This window comes from Lipomyces japonicus, assembly GCF_038497905.1.
Source record: "Lipomyces japonicus strain CBS 7319 unplaced genomic scaffold V1514scaffold_9, whole genome shotgun sequence".
Classification (NCBI taxonomy): Eukaryota; Fungi; Ascomycota; class Lipomycetes; order Lipomycetales; family Lipomycetaceae; genus Lipomyces; species Lipomyces japonicus.
The window spans coordinates 308,865-332,211 of record NW_027117821.1 but is presented as its reverse complement, the minus strand read 5'-3'; the positions used below and the strand labels follow the sequence as shown (position 1 = coordinate 332,211).

Below are 23,347 nucleotides of genomic sequence, written 5' to 3'. Positions count from 1 at the left end.
TTTTTTATACCTGTATATCTTACGCCGTTTTATGGTCTAATTATTTTGTTATTCGTTTGTGTGATTTGTATGATGCTTTTTTTTGTTTTCTACTAAGATTCCCCCCCGGATCGACGAAAATCAAAAAAGTATCTAAATATGTTTTATGTGATGGTTTTTGATTTTCTAAGGTTTCCCCCCGGATCGAAGAAAATCAAAAAGTATCGAATTTATGTTTTATGTTTTTTTGTTGGCTTGCCTAAGTAATAAACCTAGTCATTTTTTTTAATTATATGCTGAGAGTAAAAAAAACAATTACGTATCAATCTACGATCATCTCAACGATAACAGGTCATGGAAAATACCATATTAAATAAAAAAACATACATGGTGGTAATTATATAAACGAGAACAAAACCCAACGCCAAAAAAAAACATTAATTATTTACAATGCACGAAAACAAGTTATCAATTCTTGGATTGATCTAATAACGTGTTTCAAAAAGGCCAAAGGTTTCTTAGACTGGACTTCCAAGTTTTGACATCTGAACTTGAAGTACTCGCACGTGGCACAATTTCTTCTGTATTTTTTCTTTGACTTTCTTCAACTGCCTTTTTTAAATCTATTATCAAGTCTTCCACCTCAGCTATATTTTAAATTAACATTGACCTCTACCTTATTTGTCAAACAGCCGGACAAACTTACCTGATAACTCTAGTCGTTTTTCATCAGTTTCTAGTCTCCACCAAGCCCAATGAAGCGTCATGTTCACAAATGAACCATACAAAAATACCTTTAATATCGGCCATATTCTTGAAGATCCCTAAAAGAAAAAAAATAAGCTTCAATAATTTTGTTTTTTAAAGGTATGAAAATTATTCTGTTGAACATACAAACGGTGCGGACATGCCGGCTAAGGTACTTGAATAATGTCGCCTTTGAATAATTTGTCTTGAAGTCATTTTTTTAAAAATTAAAAAACTTGACATTCTGTATTAACAGTTTTAGCACTTAACTATTATGTGCAATAAAGTCGTACTTTAGTACAAGATATATAAAAGCCAATCGAATTTACAAAATTTGGAGTTTCAAATATTAGATAATAAGTGACATTTAATTAGTCATTATTGCAATATGTAGTATTAAAAGATAAATTCATCATAAATCCAACAAAATTTAATATAAAATAAACATATAAGTTGAAAGCCCTCTTTTTTTAAACAGATTTTGAAATCAATACAATCTTGAGCACTTGGAATTGCGGAAAAAGTTGGTCTGTTTAATGATATGATGAGCAGCAGCAGCAGCGACAATAACAATAGCAAGCTCTCAATAAAAATAAGATACTGCGACATTACGACCAAACCTAGCTACACGTGTGCACTTTCTGCTGTTAATTGTAGGTTGAAATGAATTAACTGTCAATCTAAAGCACAATTATCGCGATTGCATGGGAATAATGGAGTTAACTTCATTTTAATATATATGTTCTGAACTCTTTCATGATCCGTGTTATACATTTATATTATAAACTTTTGAAAGTATTTCCCGCATAAGTTTATGCGACAAGCCAAATTAGTTAACAAAAATAGCGGGCGAAGAATTGTGTAGTTGATTTGCTCAAATGTATAAAAAAGTCCCATTCCATACACCGTCAGCGTTTTCGGATTAAACCAAACAACACATATTAGATACAGACTCCAAATCACAAAAAATATAAAAAAAAACAAAAAAAGAAAAATTGACCGAGAAAAATGCGGGTGCGTAAGATTAGGAGGATATAAGTTGCGCATGATTTCGTAATTGAGCAGTATAGCTTGTGCAGCATTTCACTTAATTTTACCATAATTTAATGACCAAAAAACAAATTTAAAACTTCAAGAATAAGTCCGCCAGCAACTAAAAAGACAAAAAGAGCTATGCAAAGTTAATTACCTATTTTTTAAAAATATATAGATAATAAAACCTTACCAATCCAGCCTCGAGAAATAGGTGGCTTTGGAGAATCTTTCTTTGCAGTTAACGACTCGGGCTTGCCATGTTTCTTTTCTTCACGCTTTGCATATTTTTGGTTTGCCAATCGTTGTTGTGGAGTTTGAACCTGCAAAAATGGATGTGTTAATGAACAGATGGAAGACCATAATTAATTTAAGATTACAAACCATTGTAAATAAATAACAGTATATAAGCACAGATATTAATAATTCAATGAGATCGTAACAAAAATCTGTATTAATACTATATAAATTTTTAGATTTTGGGGATGATCTCGTAGAACGGTTATTGGTCTTTTGGCAAATGCACACCGTGTCCATTTTCCAAAGTTCGCGATTTCGTTAGCCGCAAACCCCAAACCGCAGACGACCGATAAAATACTGTACACTATACATTTAGTAGTTATGGATAAAATTGTCATATTCGATCAGTATAAATTACAGCTATAATATAAACAAAATATACATCAACTATGGTCTAGTGAAGACAACACAGCTCATACAAAACATTCTACAGTAGTTCCAAATCCAACTCGCCATGCGCCAATTAAAAAAAAAAAAACATAAAAACCACAAAACCAAGCACCAATTAAACACATTCCGCACGCTTAAGGACCAAGACTTAGGTCAACGTCAAGACTGCCAAATGAAGTTTTCGAACCGCCACTTGCAGATATAGAAGTGGCTTGAATAGTAAAATCTCCATTAGTTTCATGTCCGGGAAGCTGATCAAAGTTAAGGCGACGCCGAGACGGGGTTATGATTGGCGTCCGATTCTGCCATTGCCCCTGAGCAGGTGACGGGGTAAAGATGTTGACATAATCGGAAAAGTTAAAGCCCTGTGACGGCGTTTGAGGTGCTAGAAGAGGAGTGCCGAATGAAAAGTTACTGCTAGTTCGTTCATGCATTGGAGGTGTTTGGGCAATAATTGAAGAAGGCGGATAGCTAGATATAGAAGTTTGATGATGGATGGGGGTGCTATTGAATGATGATCGTTGAGCAGGAGAAGGTGAAGTTGCCAAAAACATTAGTAAATCGGCACCTTCTTCGCCGGTCTTGGAAATGCCAGAAGAGAATGGTTCAATTCGTCTTGGAGGTGTCCTAGGAGGACTTGAGTGGTTAACTTCGCTAATGCTGATTGTAGAGGTAGTCGATACAGCCGACTTGGCAGAAGCCACACTGCTCCTATTTTTTCGATGTTGTTTCAATTGAGATTTTGGTCCAGTCTTAGTCTGACGTTGCTTTGAAGGAGAACCGTTAGGGAGTCTTTGCAGTGGAGGAGAAAAAGAAGGAGCCAGTCCCTGACTGTACACGGAAGGATAAGTTTGGTGCGATACTCCAGGATACACTGGTGAAGATTGTGAAAGTCGCATGTTTATGGGGCTATAAACAGAATGAGAACGGTCATGCAGAGTATTACTTAAATGGCGGTCTTCATCGTTATGCTGATTAGCAGGCTCCCACGTGGAATAGGAGGAAGATATGTCGCTTGCACGGAGCCTGGTGTCATGGGACAAAGTGCGAGCACGCTTGCGAGCCGACAACGACGTCGATGATGACAATGGACGAGACGAGCCAGACTGCTGTTTTTTTGAGGAAGAATTAAAATGACCATTCGGAAAAGGAGGAGGAAGAAGGCCATTCGCTGATGACGAGCTCTCTTTAATAGGCGAAGAAAACGGACCGAGACTATCTCCGGAATGCGAAGAGGAGCGGCGGCGCGCGACTTCTTCGGCAATTTTTGGTTCAATAGAGTCGAGATCAAGATTTTCCCATCCACGCTTGGTTTTGTAAGACGCCAAGGCAAGACGATTCTTGAGCTGACGAGTAATCTGATAAATATGGCATGTTAGTATTTGCATGGCTTAATTGTAACTTAAATGAGTGGCGAACCCTTGAAATTTTTGCTCGCTGCAATACCACTTTTTCGACAGCCTCCATGCGCTTAGCGTCCATCCAAGACGAAGTAGTGACGCTCATGGTTAGCGAATAGAGTAGGTTCAAAAAAAAAAAAAAAAACCCCACAATTATAACGTATTGGTAATTTTTTTTTTTGGTTCAAAAAAATATTAATAACAGAAAAGTAAATTGATTTTGTGGGACGATAGGAAAAACGATTTTACATATAGAAATGAAAGCACGAACCTTTTTTTTGCAATTGGTGAGGAAACGCGCGGGAAGGGGCTCCGAGGCCAGGGGGCGAAGGCGGGCTGGCTTTAGATTTTTTTTTTCAATCACCCTTCCCAAACAAGCTAGCCAACTCTGCCTTGACCATGCGATAATGGGATTTTTGTGGTGGACGACCTCACCTTTTTTAAAAAGATCTGCAGAAAGAAACTTCTCTGTTTTTAGCGAGCTATGACAAAGTCGGCTGGTTAATTCACTGGATCACGACCGCCGGTCATTGCAACCGCATCATTTGGTTCAAACATGTAATTTTAATATCCTGTATGCTTTTCGATACACGGCAATTGCATTTCCCAAATGAGGCTTGTCGGAAGACCTTTTTTGGAGAGCATTTTCACCTTTGTCTTGCTGTTTTCACTCGTAAGCGCTCTCCTTAATGGCGCGCTCTTCAGGGCGCGTCGCTTTGCCAGGAAAAAAAATTTTTTGGTTTTTAGTGACCATCACGGAATTGCTGTAATTCAAAAAACAATCATGTTATCACATTGGTACAGCGTCAATTGTCCAATTGTTACAATTCTCATCGGCTGAAGTTTAAAAAACAATGCTCTTCGACTCAATTTGGTTACGCTCAGCGCCCTGGGCACGTATGCCCCCCACATTCAATCGATGGCCGTGCATGAGCTTAAATGTTTAACTTGTTTTAAAAACCATCACCGAATTTAACTATCACCGTATAATCCGCATTCTTCGTCTGGCTTCCTAATACTGACTATTCTCATACTTTTACTGTTTTGTCATGTTGAATGGCTGCACCATCGTAGCACTATTTCACCCAACGCGTTTTACCCGGCATTTACACACGCGTCGCGTTCGCGTTCACGGGCGCGTTGACTTTTTAGAAGAACGAGTTCGGACTTGTCTTAATCCTTTATTAAGCCGTAGTTTTTTCTAGAGCTTTTATAAAACCATTATAACTAATCTACCAATGCCTGCATATTGTGATGTGCTCTTTTATTTGGGCCAACAAACCTCGTAGGTCCTTCCGTTCAATACCTTCCTTAAACGGAACATCTTCAAAAGCAACCTTGCCGTTCATGTGCTTCACTACCTTCCAAAACAGCTCGATAACTCGATCATTCTGGCCCGATACTATCTCATTCATCCATTTTCTCTCAAGCACGTTGGCTCGTGCGGGTTCTAAAATGATAGAATCCTCAAATTCGCCACGACCCTTCTGGTTCTCATCCAAAGTGGGTTTCTTCTTCACCACAATATCATCATCGTCACCATCATCATCATCAACATCATCTGCCAACTCTATGGTCTGCGCAAGTGTGTCAACCTGAGCAACCTTCCGTTTCACATCCTTAGTAATTTTTAACCATATAAATGTCCGTAATTGCACAAGATAGCCCATTTTCAGCATCCACGCCAGCGCATCAAGATACTTTTCTCGCATGCTATGAGAAGGTATTACTAACCCATACGGTCGGGGTTCGTGTGACGATATCTCTTCAAGCAACCTAGGAAGGCTAGGCAAGCCGGGAAATAGCCTTTCAAATACGATTTTATGTGTTCTAAGACTGTTCACTAATTAGAACATTACTAATCTCCACCACGTCATCGTGATCTTACCTAGACAGTGGTGCAGTCGGGGCAACCACATAAATTCCACGACGATGGATTGGAATAATAAGCCTTGCCCTCTTCCAGTAAATCAAATGTCGTGCAAAATTCTCAATTTCGTGAATTCCAATATCAATAGCAGCAGAAACTTTAACCAAGCTGAAAAAAAATAACTGTTAGCAATCCAAAATGGTAATAATGTTGAGTCTGCATACCTTTCGTTTGGCCCAACTGCTCTTATAAACCTTGCCAAAGAACTTCGAGGTTCTGCTTGGATCACGTTAATAATTTTATCAGCAGAGTCAAGCAACAGTAGCGCGTGCTCTGCAAGCGGTAATCCGTTAAATTGAACATCAGTTTTCGGCGAGGCAAGCTCATTCACTGAATCCTCCGACGTCAAATAGAAGCCCGGAATTGTTATAGGTTTTAAAATAGAAGGCAAACTAGAAGAATGCATGGAAATAGGAATCTGAAATGATCTCGTGGTTTTGTTTATAACCACGTTTGCAATCGAAGACGTCGAAATGGCCAAATATATTTGCGCCAGCGCCAGCGCCAAAGATGACTGTGTCAGTGTTTGCGACCATAACTCATCCGAAGACATCCCGTTCGTTACCGCCATTTCACGCAACCTAAGAATTATTTGTACTTGCTTCCACACGTAATTCGAATGATGTTGTTCATATCTGAGACATTCTGCCAATGGCGCCACTACATTGTCGTACATTTCCTCAACCCTCTCAACGTATTCCAATTCAGGTGGGTTCATCATAAGGACAACGTTAAACATGTTTAAACTTAAACTTTCTTTTTGCGTGCCTTCTTTATGCTTTGGCCTAGCTTCTGGCCCGGGACGGTTTGTTGAGCTAGGATATGTCGAACCGCTAATGTCTGTTTGCCCGGCTTCTGTCGAAATTTCTTCGCCTCCTGTAGATAAAGAATTATTATTGTCATCGTCAATATTTGTGCCCGAGTCGATATATTGTCCATTCCTATCTTCACGTGCATCCCTGGTAGCATCTTTAGAATTTGCCTGGTCAGAATCTATCGTGAGACTAAGGAATGATCGTTCCAGTGCATTGGTCGAAGCCTTGGTGCTACTTCGCTCGTCATAATCGTCATCATAATCGTCATCATAATCATCATCGTCATACTCAAACCCATCTAATCGATCTGACTCTGAAGCCAAAGACCTCGTTGCCGCTGATGCAGTAATTGTCCCAGAAGAGCCAACTGTCCTCTTTTTAAAACTTTGCACTCGATCTAATTTCCCTCGTTTCCACTTTCCATCCGGTCTTACATGCATCGGTAATCCAATAAAGGCCAAGTCTTCAACAGTGAACTCAAATTTTGTATCGCACATGGCTCGTCGTGGAGCAAGTAACGAGCCCAAAAAATTTGAGTCATATCCAAAAATTCTTTCTTCAGTAATCTGATGAGCTGATGATGATTGATGGCTTTTCATTTCTTCATCGCTAGCATTTTTTTCCTCTTCGTCAGATTTCTTTTCGCCCAATCCAATCGCCCAGCTGGATTTACGTTGATGACCTTGATGGCGAACCTGACGATGATGTTTATGATGATGCTGTTGGCGAACATTCCTTAAAGAATTCTCCATTAAACTGTGCAAGTTCTCTCGAGTTTTTGAATTGCTCCTCGATGAAGCAGCTGTAGTGGAGCGCAAAGAGGTTGTGAAATTGTCAAAATTTATGCTTTGTGATACTGCGCCGGTATTGATATTAGACAAGGCAGCAAGTCTAGGAGATGAAACATCCCTCAAACCAGATGGTGTCGAACTTCTACTTGACTTTAAAGCTGATGATGAGTGTAATGGAGAACTTTTCTCTTCCTCCACTTGATCTGTTAAAATGGCTGAATTGAATAAGCTAGTGCTGGGAGTAGTACTTCTATTTCTAAGTGCGAGACTTGATTTAGATCTCTGTCGTTGCCTTGATATCTCAATTAGCTGAACTTTTTCGTTTCCTAGTCCTATTCCGGGAATGATATCGCCCATTGAGTCAACTGCCAAAATCTGAGGAAGACTTAGCGCAGACCGTTGCAATGATCTGAATTTCTGATTAAGAGAATTATCAAAATAAATGTTATCTCTTACAAGGTCAAGGTTCTCCTCAATATCAATATCCGAGGCCGCATCATCTTCAGACTCACTACTTGCACCAGATGACTCTAAGCTATCATCCCGGTCATCCGTATCCGTAGAAGCCGAAGAACCCGACAATAACGATTCATTATCGGAATTGGACAAAGAAATTTCTGAAGAATTATGCCGGTACGCTCTACTACTTGAGCTGGACGGTATTGCCTCTAGCGCCGGTGACGACGGAGTAGTTCGTGGAGGAGTATAATCTTTATTGTGTATCTTATATTTCTGAGCACTCGAACTTTTCCCCTGCCTTGATGCTAACGCTTTTGTATTACGCGGAAAATTGAATACAAACTGTGGGCCATCTGGAGTAGTGATCACTAAAATAATGCCGAGTAAGTATGGTGGGTGATTGGCACCAGCAGCATGAGCGCGGCTTACGCTGCTCATTGATGAGTGCTCGCAGCAAAGATGTCGTCTTTTGGAAGCAAAACCGTAGTCCCAAGTCTGAATCACTTTTAATTTGAAACAAAACCAAGTCGTAACACAAAAACCGAAAGTAGAATTGTGATTTTAATTGTGCTGCACGTATATCATGCCATGAAATTGACCTTCCCCTGATCCGGCACAAAACTCTTTATTCGCCGAGCAGTATAATTGTTTATGTAAACTAAGCACAATTTTACAAACAACTTAAAGGCAATAGACCATTTATGATATTATAATAATTTAATTTCTACTATGTAGCATATAATCATAGAACAATACAATACATTAGTTTAATAATTCTATGCGATGTTTTTCGTATGTTAAAACAAAGTAATTGTAATTATTATGCATCTACAGCTTTTAAGGTGCGTCATTAAAATACATCGCGTTTAGGGTTTCCGCGTTGTCTGGACAACTTTCTTGTTTATTGTGAAGCTTTCACTTCAGGTCAATTCATCAAACCACACGATCAGCATCGACAATCCAAATTCATTTGGGAGAGGGTCTCAAATTTTTTAGGTTTAGAAATGGCACCTAATACTACACGTTCGAAAGCAACGCGGACGTCTACTAGTTTTGTTGCCTCTGGTGCGACTCCTAAGCCAGCACGAGCACTTCGCAGCCCAAACACGCGACGTGGAACACGGGCAACTCGATCACCAGACGCAGAAAATTTGAATCCTATTGAAGTAGAACACATGAACAAAGTTGAAGTCCCAGATAATTTGTTAGAAACACCAGTTTTGGTTCGATCTGCAGTTGGTGGTTATAATTCAGTGTCAAGTCAATCAGGCGCGTCATCCATCCAGCAAAAACTTCGCACACTTACGTTACAATCTCCACTACAAGCCAATTCTATTGCTAATACTATTGATACTGTTGATTTTGAGTCTTCTAAGGCTGCTTTTGGCGAAGTTTCATTGTCTCGGCAGAATGTGGATGTCGCGGCACTGTCACCGCTGGCCAAGCCGGTTATAGAAACAAAAATATCGGTGCCTACATCTGGTCCTGAGATTCCTCAACAAAGACTTGTAATCACAAATCTTGTGCTTAATAATTTTAAGTCATATGCTGGTCGCCAGGAAATTGGCCCTTTCCACAGCGTAAGTATGTCGGCATATATTTATTCTCAATTCTAATGTTGTATTTTTTTTTTTAAAAAAAAAGTCTTTTTCTGCAGTTGTCGGTCCTAATGGCTCTGGAAAGTCAAATGTTATTGATTCTTTGCTGTTTGTTTTTGGCTTTAGAGCAAGCAAGATGCGTCAATCAAAACTCTCCGCATTAATCCACAATTCAGCACAACATCCTGATCTTTCTTCGTGTAGTGTTGAAGTTCATTTTCAAGAAGTCATTGATAACGTATGATTCAGTTGCATTTTTTAATTACTTCATTCTGACCAAAGTAGGACAACGGAAGTTCAACGACTGTTCCAAACTCCAAGCTTATTGTTACTCGACGCGCTTTCAAAAACAACAGTTCCAAGTATACCATTAATGATCATGAGAGTAGTTACAGCGAAGTCACGACGTTACTTCGTGACAGGGGAATTGATCTTGATCACAAAAGATTTTTGATTTTACAGGGAGAAGTCGAAAGTATTGCCCAGATGAAACCGAAAGCACAAAATGAAAATGACGATGGCCTGCTGGAATATTTGGAGGACATCATTGGCACCTCAAAGTATAAAAAACCTATTGAAGACTCAGCCACGGAAGTTGAAACTCTGAATGAGACGTGTCATGAAAAGAATACGCGACTAGAAATCGTTCAGAAAGAGAGAGATTCTCTTGAAGCTGGTCGAAATGCTGCATTAAACTTTTTACGTGACGAAAATGAGCTTACATTGAAAAAGTCAGCCTTGTATCAAATTTATCTTTCAAGCTGTCATCAAAATATTAGTTTGATGACTGAAGTTTTGGTATGCTGCTTTTAAATTCATTTTCTAAATAATTTTTAATTTTTTAACTAAAATTCAGGTTGATTTAAATGAAAAACTCAATGAAGAAATGAAGCAGAAAAACGGAAATGAAGAGATCCTCGAAAAACTCCAGAATGAATACAAAAAATCAGCCAAAGAACTGGAGGTTGGTTTATAAATTCTTTTGTGTAAATGATGATGCTAATAATTATTAAGGAACTTCAAAGTCAAGCAGATCAAGCCACCAAGTTATTTTCCAGATATGAAAAAGATATCGTTCACCTGTCTGAAAAGAAAAAGCACGTTGCTTCAAAGCAAGAGAAGCTGACCAAGCTGATCGCGTCTTCCAAGCTTTCAATCAATAGTAATGCCGGATGGATGTCTAGTTATATCGAGGAAATAGAAAGATTTTCGAACGAAGTTGAGCAACTTAAAAGGAGTCTAGAAGAAGAGGAGAGACTTTTTGAAGAGATTAAAACTGGACTAGAAGGTAAAACTCGTGGAATTACTGACGAAATCGAAAAGAAAAAAAGGCAGCTTGAACCTTGGAACGAAAAAATTAACGCCAAAACATCAAACTTGAATGTTTTACAAAGCGAGCTCCGCATACAGTTAGATCGCCGTGCTGCTGATGAACAACGCATAATTGAACAAGAAGAAAAACTTAAACTTGTTAAAACCAATGGGCGTAGCAAGGAGGCGGAACTGGAAAATCTGCAAAGCGAGCTTGCTCATGTCGTTGAACAAATTGGCAGAGGCGGGTCTAAGGTCGAGCGAGCTTCTACTCAACTTGAGATTATGAAGGTAAACGTTTCGAATATACGTCAAAAGGCTGACGAAGCTCGACAACAATTTCAGGCTAATCGTAGCCAAAATGCAGTTCTCAGTGGCTTGACACGATTGAACGATTCTGGTCGTATCTCAGGCTTCTGTGGTAGATTAGGCGATCTTGGAATTATTGATGAAACGTATGACGTGGCAATTTCGACAGCGGCTCCATCGCTAAATAATTTGGTGGTTGAAAGCGTCGATGTTGGACAAGCATGCATTGAGCATTTGAGAAAAAATAATTTGGGGCGTGCCATGTTTATATTACTAGACAAACTCCCCAGGCGTGATCTTTCTTCAATTCAGACTCCCGAAAATGCACCTCGTTTGTTCGACCTCGTTAAGCCTAAAAGCGAGAAGTTCGCGCAAGCTTTTTACAGTGTACTTCAAGATACACTTGTTGCCAAGGACATGGCTCAAGCTAATCGGATTGCTTATGGGAAACGACGTTGGAGAGTAGTTACGGTTGATGGTAAACTTATTGATATGTCTGGTACCATGAGTGGTGGTGGCACAAGGGTATCTCGAGGTCTTATGAGAAACAAAATCACGGACAGCATTTCGGACCACGATATCAAGCGACTGGAAGATGAATATGCCACTCACGAATCCGAACTCGAGAGTGCGCAAGCAAAGTTTAACAAGATGGAAGATGCCCTCCGAGAGCTTCAGAATAGCAAACCAAATCTGGAGGTTGCAATTTCCAAAACAGAACTTGAAATTCAAGCTTTAGGAACTCATTATCAAGATTGCAAAAAAATGCTGGACGAACTTCGCACTGAATTTAGAGCAATTTCAGCTGATGATGGCACCACAAAGGCGTTGCGGTCCAAGATTGGCGACGCTGAGGCTGAGGTGCAGGCTTTAAAGAAAAAATCGTCAATTATTGAAAATGAAATTAGCAATCTTGAAGAGAAGATCATGGAAATCGGAGGAGTCAAGCTTCGGATTCAAAAATCCAAGGTTGATGGCATTCAGCAACAAATTGAAATACGACATGAACAGGTTGAAAAAGCTGAGGTTGCAAAAACAAAGGCAGAGAAGGAATCTGCAAAGCAAAACAAGGCGGTTTTGTCAGCAGAAAAAGAACTTCAGCAAGTTGACCTGGAAGCTGAACAAATTGGCCAAGATCTTGAGAAAGTAAAGTCAGAAGCTAGTCAGTATGAAGAAAGGGCAAACAAGTTTTCTTTTGATGTTGAAGAAAAGCAAGAACAGTTGCAGGCGATGAAGGATGGACTAGACACGTGCTTGAAGGATATTAATGCAGTGAAAAAGGCCGAAATTGAGATTCGTAACAAGATTGAAGGCCATGAAAAAGAAATTAAGGACAACAAGTCAAAGTTAAAGCATTGGTCTGATAAATTGCAAGAGCTTTCTCTTCATGATTTGAATGAGGAAAATGAATCGATCGACCTGGTGGAGTACAGTCAAGACGAGTTAAATGAGATGGACAAGAATCAATTGAAGGGTGAGATTGCCATTTTGGAAGAACGGTCAGACAAGGCCAAAGTCGATTTATCTATTATCAAGGAGTATCAAAAAAGGGAGAAGGAGTTTGAACAAAGAAATGGTGATTTGAAAGATGCGATTGCTGGTCGTGATGCGGTCAAGCAAAGATACGAAGACCTTCGAAGACGCCGACTGGATGAGTTCATGGTTGGATTTAGTACAATATCTACAAAGTTAAAAGAAATGTATCAGATGATTACTATGGGAGGAAATGCGGAGTTGGAACTTGTGGACAGTTTGGATCCTTTCTCGGAAGGCATTCTGTTCAGCGTGATGCCACCAAAGAAGAGCTGGAAAAACATCTCAAACCTGTCAGGAGGCGAAAAGACACTTTCTTCGCTGGCATTAGTATTTGCGCTTCATCATTACAAGCCCACGCCGCTTTACGTGATGGATGAGATTGATGCGGCACTTGATTTTAGAAACGTGTCGATCGTGGCTAATTACATTAAGGAGAGAACCAAGAATGCGCAGTTTATTGTTATTTCATTACGCAACAATATGTTTGAGCTTGCCAAACAGCTGGTTGGAATCTACAAGGTCAATCATATGGTAAGTTTATCTTGTCGACTATACGCAATCCTAATACTAATCGTTTACGCAGACCAAGAGCATTACGATCCAGAATCGTCAGATGTAACAAGGTGAATTGTGGCCGGGTGGCGTGTGTGTAAGATAGACGAGGATTGTTTAACACCATGTGGATTAATTTGTTTTGTTTTCGTTTCAGTATTATTATTGTTTGGTGAGCTTCTATAATTTAGGGTAAAATAATGTAATCATGAAGTTGTAATATACACATTAGGAAAAACATTTCAATTCGCGTAGTCGGTAAGCTCTAGGGATCTGTTCCAGACAATCAGAGCTGAGATGCCGCAAGTTATGTTCAATATCGGTGCTGTTCAGTGACGTAAGCGGATGGCCATAGCCACTGCCGGCCAGCATGTATTGAGCCACAGTGTCGTATTCGCCAACAGATTTGCACGAGCTTCTCAAAAACTGGCAAAGTTCGTGAATGAAAATGGAGGCATTTTTGGCACCGAGATAGTCTAAAAGGATTTTGTGTGCAAACTCGTGGCCCTTCACGGATTGCAGGTCAACGAGGTCAAGCATAGCAATGATATAAACCGTCAAGAACTCGATTTCCTTTGACGTCGTACTTGGCCAAGCCCGAGAGGTCATGTGCAATTGTTGCTGCTCGCGATCATACGGATTATCAAAAAGCAAGAACGGGAACACGGCCAATTCGCGGCGAATAAAAGATTTGCACCTGGCCTGGTCGGCCCGATAACGGTTAATGGAATATGGCTTAAATTGAGAATACCGGTTGCATCCAAGATGACACGCTCGAAGACCATTTCTGTAGACAAACCTTCGACGGCTGAGTGCCAGCGCGTACTTCTGGTCAAGTTCTTGGCTGACATATTCATGCTGATGCTGATTCTGGCGCTGGCGAGAGTTTGTCGCAACATCATGATGATGATGATGATGATGAGGGGAACCACGGAATGATAAAACATTAATCATTACTGTGTCAATACCAGCACCATTAACTAAAATAGACCGAACTTCGGTCTTGCAAAGCGGGCATGACTGAGCTGGGGCAACCCGTAGCCATTGGGACAGGCAAACTAGGTCGTAAGAATGACCGCAGGGCACGGTGGTTGCAAGCTTCGACAGGTCGAGCTCGCCAAGGCAGATTGCACATTTCTGAGATGACAGTTCATCATTGCACATGAATTACGTCAATTACCGGAGGAAAGAGAAATCATCAAACAATCAAGGACAAACGTGTGTGGCATGGAAAAGGCGGAACTACGTGACTGCATTTTATATAAGATCAGTGCTATAGCAACTTATACGCTAACTATATGTAACTCTAACTAACTATAACTATATATTATGGGAACCATTCTCTGGGCCAGCTCCAACGTCCCAGATTGGGACTAGCGTAAAATCTAAAAACCTTAAACACTTTAAAATTAAGATTACATTTTTTTTTTTTTAGAGCTCTTAAACCACAAGGTCTCCAATATAAACCACAGCGTTATTATGCTTGCCCGCCTTCGATATTGCAGACGGCAAGTGCCAATGAGAGTCAATTTCAGCAAGCTTAATGGCGGCGTGAGCATCTTGGATCGCTTTTATCCTATGAGAACACCGAAGCCCCATTACTCTTGTAAACGAACCAGAACAAGGCTCACTGACCACACATGGCTTCGCTGCAATTGCTGCCTGCTCAACGATGATATCAAGAGCAAAGGAATATACCTTATTTCTCATATTCCCGTATAAAGAAGACCGGTGATGTTCCTGCACGCCTCGAGTATTCCTTGGGTACAGAATGATAGATTTCATTGAACTGTACGTTCCACATCACAAGCATGATGTCATAACACACATCCAGTGAGGAAGTGCTAACTTTTAGATAGCCCTTAAACGCCGCATGTGCACCTTCAACCCTTGAAGTTGCAGTATTTTCATAATGTCGAAACCATGAAGTATAAGCTTTAATAAGCTTTTTGTTGTGGCTGAGCCACGTTGTTCTCAGGTAACGACAGCATGATTCAGGAACGCGAGTCTGAAAGATAGCCCAAAGTCTTTCAAACTCCTGTACGGATGGCGCAAATAACACCTCCTGCCATAATTTCATAGCCATATCTCTTTGCTCCTTAGAAGAAAAAGATATATTCTTCGAAATATGGCTCTCGACATTCTTATTGACGTGCCATATGCACAACAGATTTTGAGCATCTGGGCAGACCTCACCAAGCGCCTTCATCAAAGCTTGATCTTTATCAGTCAAGATGACAGTTGGCCTTCGAATACTGTTCTTGTCCAATAAGTCCATTAAATGTCTGAGCGACCATTTATAATCAACTTCTGTCTCACCTGATAGAAAGACAAAGCCGATATTGAAGGTTCGGTTATTTCCTGTATAACCCACGATATCCAACAATGGCATATTGTACTTATTTGTTTTGTAAGTACAGTCCATGAGTATGACCTCAGGACTTTCCCGCAACAAATCAGGGTTTAAGGCCCGAGTGACGAAAAGTCTAGTTATATGACCGTGTTCGTCGATGTCGTAACTATAAATGACTGAGTTATCTGACATTGAATCGAACATCGCATCCAGAGGAGTACGATTAGCAAGGAGTTTCTTCCGGTAGTCCCTGCGAGCATTATAAACATCGACCAAGGTAAAATTCAACTCGGGAAATTCTAAATTAACGGCGGTTACACTATACATCAGAACTAGTGTGAGATAACAATGACTATACGTCAGCGTTCAAGTGTACTTACATATACTTTGATTCCGTCTTTGCCTTTAAAAACCTTACAATTAAAAGCTTCTGCTCGGACGTAAGCTTTCGCACTTTAGTACGGCGAGACAAAAAGTCGTACGGGAGCATAATATGATTGTGCTCCAAGCATTTTGGCACAAGTGACTAAATTGTTTGGGTTTTCAGCTCCCGGGCACCTCCGGTCGGTATGTCACCCTGTGAGTTGATTGGGATATCAATTGACTGCTCACTAGTATATCTTTCTTCTTTTGACAGCAAAATAAGGAATGGTCAGCCATTACGCATAGAACGATAAGAGCGAACGTTGCGATCCTGGCCCTCCACGCGACCCCACGGATTTGGCTCGCCATGCTCGGAGCATACGAACGTGCACCGTTGTTCCAAACCTTCAGAGTCATCAATAGCAATCGTAAATCCGTGATCTAACGCATATTTGAATAGCTCCTTGTGCATTGCTTCACGCGAAGTGAACTCGGTAGCGAACAAGGGATGATCCGTCACAACATTATCTGTCTGTCTCCGCTTTCGTTTGACGGGAACATCGCTGTTCAATGTAAATACAACCAGAGAAGTCATGGAAATTCAACAAAATCAACCAACAATATTTATAAGCAAATAAGCTTAATGAACAATTCAAGACGCGTGGAAGGCGCAGCTGTTTTTGAGACGCGTCTCGCGATTCGCCCCCTTTTATAAGGGGGTCCAGCATGACGCGTCACGTACATCTTTTAAATGCTTTGTTTCTGCCCGCTCATTACTAGCTAAGCTATGCCTTTTGCATCACATTTGTTTGTCTCCAATGTGTTCCATTAAGCTTTGTTTGGCGTTGCTATATCGGCCTAGGCAGCTTATGGGGCTATTCAAGCATACTTCGATGTGCGTTTACAGGACACAGTGAAAGCTGGAAAACATGGGCTGCTAAAAGCATATGAGGCTACATGCAAAGGACTTAAGTTTAATCTGAAGTTATAAAATTTCTGCATATATGTGTGCCATATCTTTATTTTCTGGAAGCTCGACATTGAGACCGAAATCGCTGGCGACGTTCATTTAGAAAGAGAGAGAGTCTTTCAATTGCTAATCAGGCTACGAGCTACAAGCTTTTATTACAATTCCGACGCTATGATAGTCATATAGGTATGCTACGAGTAGTTATGTGTTTTGAAGAGATTTAGTAACAGATAGACGCACTTACTACAACTTAATCAACAGATATTCCCGCCCCAGATATATTAAATTTTATTGTCTAGATCCTTTTAGATCCTACATCTGTTGGAGTATACTAATGCTTTTGTGTCCGTTACTGGCTTGTATTTTTTTCTGATTTTATTAGATTTTTTTTCGCACTGAATATCCATCGATTGTGAATTTTCAATGATTTTGAGGCTCGTCTAGTTCTGGGGATTCCCTGTGCCAGGATTATAGAAGAAAAATCAACTTTATTGCTAGTATACCTTAATTCTAAAGTTTTTAGGGTTTTAGATTTTACGCTAGTCCCAATCTGGGACGTTGAGCTGGCCCAGAGAATGGCTCCCTATATTATAACTTAGTTACCGTATAACTGTATAACTAACTAACTATAACTCTAAATATGACTCTAACTATAATTAGTGAACCATGCCACTAATTGTTATGGCGCATAATTACTGGCAGTTATGTGCTTAATTGACTTTCCAGGCACGCCCTTTGGACCATTGTCGAGTGCAGAGAATTGCGCCTCGCTGATCTAGTAATATACATACCTCCCTTTCATCTATAGCTTACTACACGCAAAGAGAAAAAACAAAAAAAAAACTTAGAAGGCAAGTTTTTGTCGGTGTGATCTACCAACTTTGCTCTTGTATATATATAGAAATAGAACGGGGGAGGGCAAAGGCAAAGCCGCTGCGTCTCACTTCATGAGGCCAATCCGGATCGCCATCCGCCAGCAACTTTCGGCTCTGGTCTGCATATGTGTTCTACTTTCTCTTGGGATATTAGCAATTGTGCTTGTATGTCTGGGCTTGATTTTAATGATTTTCTGACAGAAATTTGGAATTGACTGGCTTTTTTTTCATAGACCGTCGTGACTCAGAACTATGTACTCTCATTGCGCAGTGAACGCATGCAACTTGTGGCCGAGCTTAAAGCTTCGCAAGCTTCAGAATCAATTGTTTATTATTATTCGCAAGCATTTTCAATCTCGACTCGTGACACGATCCAGAATGCGCTGGGCCGATATCGTGCTGGCAATCACTCAGCTGCCAATTGGGAAGCAGCAAACACGTCGTTTCAAGTTTCGCTCAATTCTGAAGATAACTTGATAGGCGCCGCGATTTACTCGTTAGATTTTACCAGTTTGTTAAACGCAACCAATAATTTTACTGACGTTGGCGTGGCCGATGATCTTGATTCTCGGATCTTCCCTCTCCAATACGCTACTGAAGCTCCCACGAGTTTGTCAGAAAAAGGTGGAATCATAAGTGGACCATTCTCAGCAGGAAATGAATTGGTATTATCATTGACGATTCCGATTATGAACAATACCAAGTCAGGAAATTATTCAGAAAGAGTGTCCGGTTATCTCACTGTCGTGTTTGATAGTGCGTACCTTATGGGCGTTGTTGAAAACACGGTTTCCATTTCCGACGGGGCTCAATATTCACTTCTTGGTCCAGCAAGTGATAATTCAGAATCAAATACGGTGGATGACGATTACGTATACCTCCTGCCGCCAACTGTTAAAAAGGACTTGTTTCGCAAAGAATTTCCTTATTCGACATATCCTAGCGCGCTAAAGGCAATTATTAATGGTGATAATGGCTGCTTTCTTAAATCATTCAATTCATATGAAACAAATATTTCGGTCGGGTATTCCCCCGTGGATGCATTGTTTGCACAATGGGCAGTCACAGTCGAAGTGTACCAGGATGATTTGTATGGTCCCATATACCATCTCAGAAACATTGCTCTAGTCACCGTGTTTTCGCTTGCCGCGGTCATGTGTATTATAACCCTACCGCTTGCTCATTTTGCCGTTCGGCCTATTGTCAGGTTACGGTTAGCAACCGCGAAAACTACTGATCCTCCAGCATATCACCACTACCCAGATTCGGCAAGCGAAGACATGTCATCCATGCAAGAAGAATTAAGAACATCCAGTTTTCGAGTACCCGATACGGTTCCGGAACGGAAACATCATATATTTACCGACGAACTCACTGAGCTGACGTCGACGTTTAACAACATGGCAAGAGAGCTACGAAAGCAATATGAAAATTTGGAAGATCGAGTGCATGCCAGAACAAGAGAGTTGGAAGCTGCCATGATTCAAGCAGAGGCTGCCAATGAAGCAAAATCTGTATTTATTGCAAACATTACTCATGAACTCAGAACACCTCTTAATGGTATTCTTGGCATGACTGCAGTGTCCATGACAGAAAGTGACATGCACAAAATTCAAAAGAGTCTTAAAATTATATACAAGTCCGGTGAGTTGCTCCTGCATCTCTTGACCGACTTGTTGATTTTTTCAAGAAACCAACTGGGCAAGGTCTTGCTGGAAGAAAAAGAGTTTAAGGTGTCGGAAATCGTTTCGCAAATCAAAGCCATTTTCGAAAAGCAAGCGTCATCGGTTAAAGTGTCTATGTCTGTTGAATTGATTCCGTCTAGGATTGACACAATGGTTCTTTACGGTGATGCTAATCGGATTATTCAAATCTTGATTAACTTGATCTCAAACGGATTAAAATTTACTCAGGAAAATGGTTCGATAACGGTCAAGCTAATCTGTCATGGCGTGGTTGAATCATCCAAAAATGCAACGAATGATTTATTAAATGAAAAATTTGATAGCTCAAACGCTGATTTGATCGAAAGAGCAATTAATAATAGTGAGATCTATGCCTCTGAGAGTAAAAATTTTTACGTTTCAGAAAAAAATGAATCATTAAACGTGGAAGAGGTATCATCACTGGATGAGAAACGGATTGATCATGTCGTTTCTGTTGCTCCAAACAGCAGGGAATCGCGGTCGGTACACCGCCAACATAGTACTGCTACCAAAAACTCTCAAGCCACGTCACCCGTGCGTGATTCAAGGCATTCCAGTCGAGGTACCGGCAGTCTTACCTCATCACTACGAAGAAACCGAGCCCATGCGTTATCTCTTTCACAATCTTTGCATCGGTCAATCAAGACTTTGCCTCAACTTAATGGGCTGCGTTCAATTTCACCTTTAAACAATGAGCATGCAGTGGAGGAAGATTTTACCGAAAAATACCTTTTGTTTGAATTTCAAGTTGAAGATACGGGCCCAGGAATTTCTGAGCCTTTGCAGCAAAAAATTTTTGAACCATTTATTCAAGGCGATCAAGCATTGTCAAAGAAATATGGTGGTGCGGGATTGGGACTTTCGATTTGCAAGCAGCTTGCCGAACTTATGGGGGGTACTATCGAAGTGGATTCAATTGAAGGCATGGGTGCGACATTTATATTTAGAGTAAGGTTGCGATACATTAAGGACGTTGCGCCTTCTATTACTTTCAGTGAAGGCAATGATTTGCCGACTGATAAAATAATCAGTCCGGAGAAGAAAAACAGCGTGTCCGAAGCAGGCACGTTGGCCGGCTTGGGTTCGGCTTCTTTTTTTGCAAACAAGACAACGTTAGATTACATAGACGACGACGATACGGATGCTGATAGCATATCCTCGGTTTCAAGTTCGATCAGATCCGTGGCTGAGAGCGTTAAGGCGTTCATGTCAGGTTTAGGAAGCACGAACAGTACCAGCAAGACATCGCCACCGCTAGACAAGCTAGAAAACAAGGTGCGGCCAAAGCGAGACATCAACATATTAGTGGTTGAGGATAACAAGGTAAATCAACAAGTTGTGAAGAGAATGCTTCAATTAGAAAAAATCAATTATATTGCCATTGCAAAGGATGGTAACGATGCAGTTGAGAAAATTAAGTCGACCATATCTGCAGGCAATTATTTCGATGTTGTGTTTATGGACATTCAGGTAAATTTTTTTCTTTTTTTCTAATAATGGGAGGGTTTTTTTGTTTTACTAAGTATAATCATACATAGATGCCAAATCTGGATGGCTTGCAAGCAACACGGATTATTCGGCAAGATCTTGATTACAAGTATCCGATCGTGGCCCTGACTGCTTATGCAGATGATTCTAACGTTAAGGAATGCATGGATGCTGGCATGAATAATTTTCTTACAAAACCGATCAAGCGACCACAACTTTATGATATTCTTAACGAATATTGTCATCTGGGCAGCGATAGTTAAAAACAAGTTTACAGAGAAAAGAAATTTTTTTTTTTGATTGTTTTGTTACTTTTCGACTAGGGGTTCAAATTGGTTTTTTATTTTGTTTTTTTTTGTTTTTTTTTAAATATAGGAGTTGATTTTTTGTTTGTGATTTTGTGAGGGATGTATGTATTATAGGGAGTTTTGTCAATTTTGTTTTTATGTTTTACAATATTTTTTGTTTACTTAAAATATTAAATGTAATCAAAATATGCAATCATTAACATGTGCAAACCATTTTTATTAAGAGAGTTGCGGTAATATACAAACAAAAACAATAAAAGTAAAAACTCCAAACAGTTCCGTACTATAAATGCTGCGATAATTGTCAATAATAATAATAATAATAATAGTAATAAAAAAGAAGTAAGAAAATGCTTGCAAAATTGTGCCTCAAAAAGTTAATTAATTTTTTTTTTTTCTTCTGGTTTGAATTTTTGCATTGGTTCATTTATACTGTATATTATTTTAAAACCGTTCTTCACGATCGGAGTAATTGGTTGCTTGACTCAAGCCTCCAAATCCCCAATTGCTAACAATACCCAACATTCCAATTCTCCAACCACGCCATAAGCCTTCTAAACCAGAACTTCCGTTATCTTCTTTTGCGACGATATCCCATAAAGTTCCCAAAATTCCGTTATACGAACCGGTCGGCACGATGGCGCTTTCGGCCACGCCAACGTACGCGATCTGGCCTCTTCGCAATACGGTTTCGAGCGGCAACCTGATGGCCAATTCGGTCACGGCTGAGACAAACGAAAGAAAATTATAAAGCACGGGAGCGGAAAATCGTTCAATGCCCCACCTTGCTCTTAAAAAATATGGCGTGCCGCGGGAAATCAACTTCGTGACCGCGGTCAATAGCGTGGTGGGCAACAAAAGTTCGGAAGGGCAAGTTAATGACGGCAGGCATTGCAATGATGCCACTACTGACCGGGGTTGAGCGTCAGCCGGAGTAAGTATCAGTTTCAAACGAACAATGTCTAGTGGCGAAATTAGAATCGTTGCCAACGTTGTCGCCGTGACCGACGTGATTAAAGACAGGATCGGTTGTGTGCTGTCAGCGATATCGACCAGGCTTGCATCCGGCAGCGAGAGCACGGCCGAAAATAGTGCGGACAGCCAGGTTTCTAAAGATTTAAAAATGACCGATTGCAAAAAAGTGACGTTGGTTCCTAAGTATGCACAGTTTAGTGGGCCGAATTAAATCAAACGGAAATTGCTTTACCTCTCCATATTCCCCATGGACCATCTTTAGTCCAAAGCGCGCCCATGGCACTAGTGATGTACGGTCCATGCTTGCCAATTTGTAATGATTGAGGACTGCCGGGTCGCCTGTTAATTTTGCTACCAGCATGGCTGCGCCGTCGGGCACGACTGGCATGTGCGGACGATCCAGGTTCGGAGTCAACGGTTGACGCCTCACTTAGCCGGCGAGAATGAAGCCTGGCAAGATTGCTCGTTCGTAATTCTTCCCCTGGTGTTGTAAAATAATCAATAACTTCATCATCGTCTGCCCTATCCTTATCATAATCAAATGAATCCTGCTCGAACGTGTCAATGTCATCGATCAAGCCACGCCGCAGTGATGGTCCGGATTCTTTTTTGGTTGATGAAAAACTATTGATGCGATTAAATTGGCGGCGTGATTTATCGTACTTGCCAACTTGGATCACCATCTTGGCCACTTCGAACGGCTGGGCGACAAACGTGGACGAATACCGCATGATCACGGAATTTGTCACGCCGCGAATGACTTCGGCCACGTTTGGAAATTCTAAATAATCTGCATAATCAAGATCTAATAAAAAAGATTCGGCTCGCACGCCGGTTGATGAATTCGAATTCGAAAAACTTGCAAGACCTTGCGATGATAATGATGAGGATCGGAGGTCAGGAATGCCTGAGTGGAACGTGAGTTCGGGTGGATTATAGTACGGTCGTAGCGGATTCGGATGAGAATCTGAGTCCATGGATAACACAAAATGGTTTTTCTCTTTAAAAAAAAAATTCTTGTCTTGTTCTCGAGATCAAACACAAAATGCGAGTAGAATTACCGTTGCGTGTTTAATGGAGTCGGTCGTCAGGCCCGTCGTGCCTTTCTTTATCATTCATTCATCATCATCAATTTGGGACGTTCGGCAATCGCGTGAAAG

General features: G+C 40.6%; 8 protein-coding genes across 8 annotated transcripts; 2 read left to right on the top strand and 6 right to left on the bottom strand.

The window, feature by feature from the left end:
* Positions 1-1,139: 1,139 nt before the first annotated feature.
* Positions 1,140-2,273, bottom strand: V1514DRAFT_304212 (uncharacterized protein). Its single transcript, XM_066925625.1, has 3 exons — positions 2,143-2,273; positions 1,952-2,081; positions 1,140-1,897 (listed from the first exon to the last, which is right to left on the bottom strand). Exon 3 carries the CDS (start codon positions 1,771-1,773, stop codon positions 1,501-1,503), a length of 273 nt encoding a protein of 90 aa, XP_066784749.1. The 5' UTR covers positions 1,774-1,897; positions 1,952-2,081; positions 2,143-2,273; the 3' UTR covers positions 1,140-1,500.
* Positions 1,830-2,145, bottom strand: V1514DRAFT_318797 (uncharacterized protein; the record flags this gene model as incomplete). The annotated part of the gene is made up of 3 exons (XM_066925901.1): positions 1,830-1,897; positions 1,952-2,081; positions 2,143-2,145. The coding sequence occupies 3 exons, from the start codon at positions 2,143-2,145 to the stop codon at positions 1,830-1,832; spliced, it is 201 nt and encodes a 66-aa protein (XP_066784750.1).
* Positions 2,274-2,538: 265 nt separating the features above from the next.
* V1514DRAFT_238398 (uncharacterized protein) lies at positions 2,539-4,206 on the bottom strand. The gene is made up of 2 exons (XM_066924755.1): positions 3,868-4,206; positions 2,539-3,806 (listed from the first exon to the last, which is right to left on the bottom strand). Exons 1-2 carry the CDS (start codon positions 3,952-3,954, stop codon positions 2,583-2,585), a joined length of 1,311 nt encoding a protein of 436 aa, XP_066784748.1. The 5' UTR covers positions 3,955-4,206; the 3' UTR covers positions 2,539-2,582.
* Positions 4,207-5,080: 874 nt separating this feature from the next.
* V1514DRAFT_277891 (nitrogen permease regulator of amino acid transport activity 3-domain-containing protein) lies at positions 5,081-8,281 on the bottom strand (the record flags this gene model as incomplete). Its single annotated transcript, XM_066924971.1, has 3 exons — positions 5,081-5,684; positions 5,737-5,886; positions 5,943-8,281. 3 exons carry the CDS (start codon positions 8,279-8,281, stop codon positions 5,081-5,083), a joined length of 3,093 nt encoding a protein of 1,030 aa, XP_066784747.1.
* A 737-nt stretch (positions 8,282-9,018) lies between these two features.
* Positions 9,019-13,216, top strand: V1514DRAFT_277567 (RecF/RecN/SMC; the record flags this gene model as incomplete). Its single annotated transcript, XM_066924963.1, has 6 exons — positions 9,019-9,423; positions 9,488-9,679; positions 9,727-10,239; positions 10,298-10,405; positions 10,456-13,128; positions 13,181-13,216. 6 exons carry the CDS (start codon positions 9,019-9,021, stop codon positions 13,214-13,216), a joined length of 3,927 nt encoding a protein of 1,308 aa, XP_066784746.1.
* A 100-nt stretch (positions 13,217-13,316) lies between these two features.
* On the bottom strand, positions 13,317-14,374 carry V1514DRAFT_327559 (uncharacterized protein). Its single transcript, XM_066927006.1, has one exon. The coding sequence runs from the start codon at positions 14,311-14,313 to the stop codon at positions 13,378-13,380; it is 936 nt and encodes a 311-aa protein (XP_066784745.1). The 5' UTR covers positions 14,314-14,374; the 3' UTR covers positions 13,317-13,377.
* Positions 14,375-17,466: 3,092 nt separating this feature from the next.
* V1514DRAFT_366602 (uncharacterized protein) lies at positions 17,467-21,428 on the top strand. Its single transcript, XM_066929837.1, has 3 exons — positions 17,467-17,875; positions 17,944-20,886; positions 20,955-21,428. The coding sequence occupies exons 1-3, from the start codon at positions 17,783-17,785 to the stop codon at positions 21,165-21,167; spliced, it is 3,249 nt and encodes a 1,082-aa protein (XP_066784744.1). The 5' UTR covers positions 17,467-17,782; the 3' UTR covers positions 21,168-21,428.
* V1514DRAFT_238178 (mitochondrial carrier domain-containing protein) lies at positions 21,401-23,330 on the bottom strand. The gene is made up of 2 exons (XM_066924754.1): positions 22,420-23,330; positions 21,401-22,366 (listed from the first exon to the last, which is right to left on the bottom strand). Exons 1-2 carry the CDS (start codon positions 23,162-23,164, stop codon positions 21,657-21,659), a joined length of 1,455 nt encoding a protein of 484 aa, XP_066784743.1. The 5' UTR covers positions 23,165-23,330; the 3' UTR covers positions 21,401-21,656.
* Positions 23,331-23,347: the final 17 nt, after the last annotated feature.

What these genes read in the sequence shown, in the direction of transcription:
- V1514DRAFT_304212 (XM_066925625.1), bottom strand. Translation starts at nt 1,773, where the DNA reads ATGCGCAACTTATATCCTCCTAATCTTACGCACCCGCATTTTTCTCGG.
- V1514DRAFT_238398 (XM_066924755.1), bottom strand. Translation starts at nt 3,954, where the DNA reads ATGAGCGTCACTACTTCGTCTTGGATGGACGCTAAGCGCATGGAGGCT. An exon ending in AGCGAGCAAAAATTTCAAGG is followed by an intron (nt 3,807 to 3,867) that starts GTTCGCCACTCA and finishes CATATTTATCAG; the next exon opens with ATTACTCGTCAGCTCAAGAA.
- V1514DRAFT_327559 (XM_066927006.1), bottom strand. Translation starts at nt 14,313, where the DNA reads ATGTGCAATGATGAACTGTCATCTCAGAAATGTGCAATCTGCCTTGGC.
- V1514DRAFT_366602 (XM_066929837.1), top strand. Translation starts at nt 17,783, where the DNA reads ATGAGGCCAATCCGGATCGCCATCCGCCAGCAACTTTCGGCTCTGGTC. An exon ending in GGATATTAGCAATTGTGCTT is followed by an intron (nt 17,876 to 17,943) that starts GTATGTCTGGGC and finishes TTTTTTTCATAG; the next exon opens with ACCGTCGTGACTCAGAACTA. An exon ending in TTGTGTTTATGGACATTCAG is followed by an intron (nt 20,887 to 20,954) that starts GTAAATTTTTTT and finishes AATCATACATAG; the next exon opens with ATGCCAAATCTGGATGGCTT.
- V1514DRAFT_238178 (XM_066924754.1), bottom strand. Translation starts at nt 23,164, where the DNA reads ATGGACTCAGATTCTCATCCGAATCCGCTACGACCGTACTATAATCCA. An exon ending in TCCATGGGGAATATGGAGAG is followed by an intron (nt 22,367 to 22,419) that starts GTAAAGCAATTT and finishes GTGCATACTTAG; the next exon opens with GAACCAACGTCACTTTTTTG.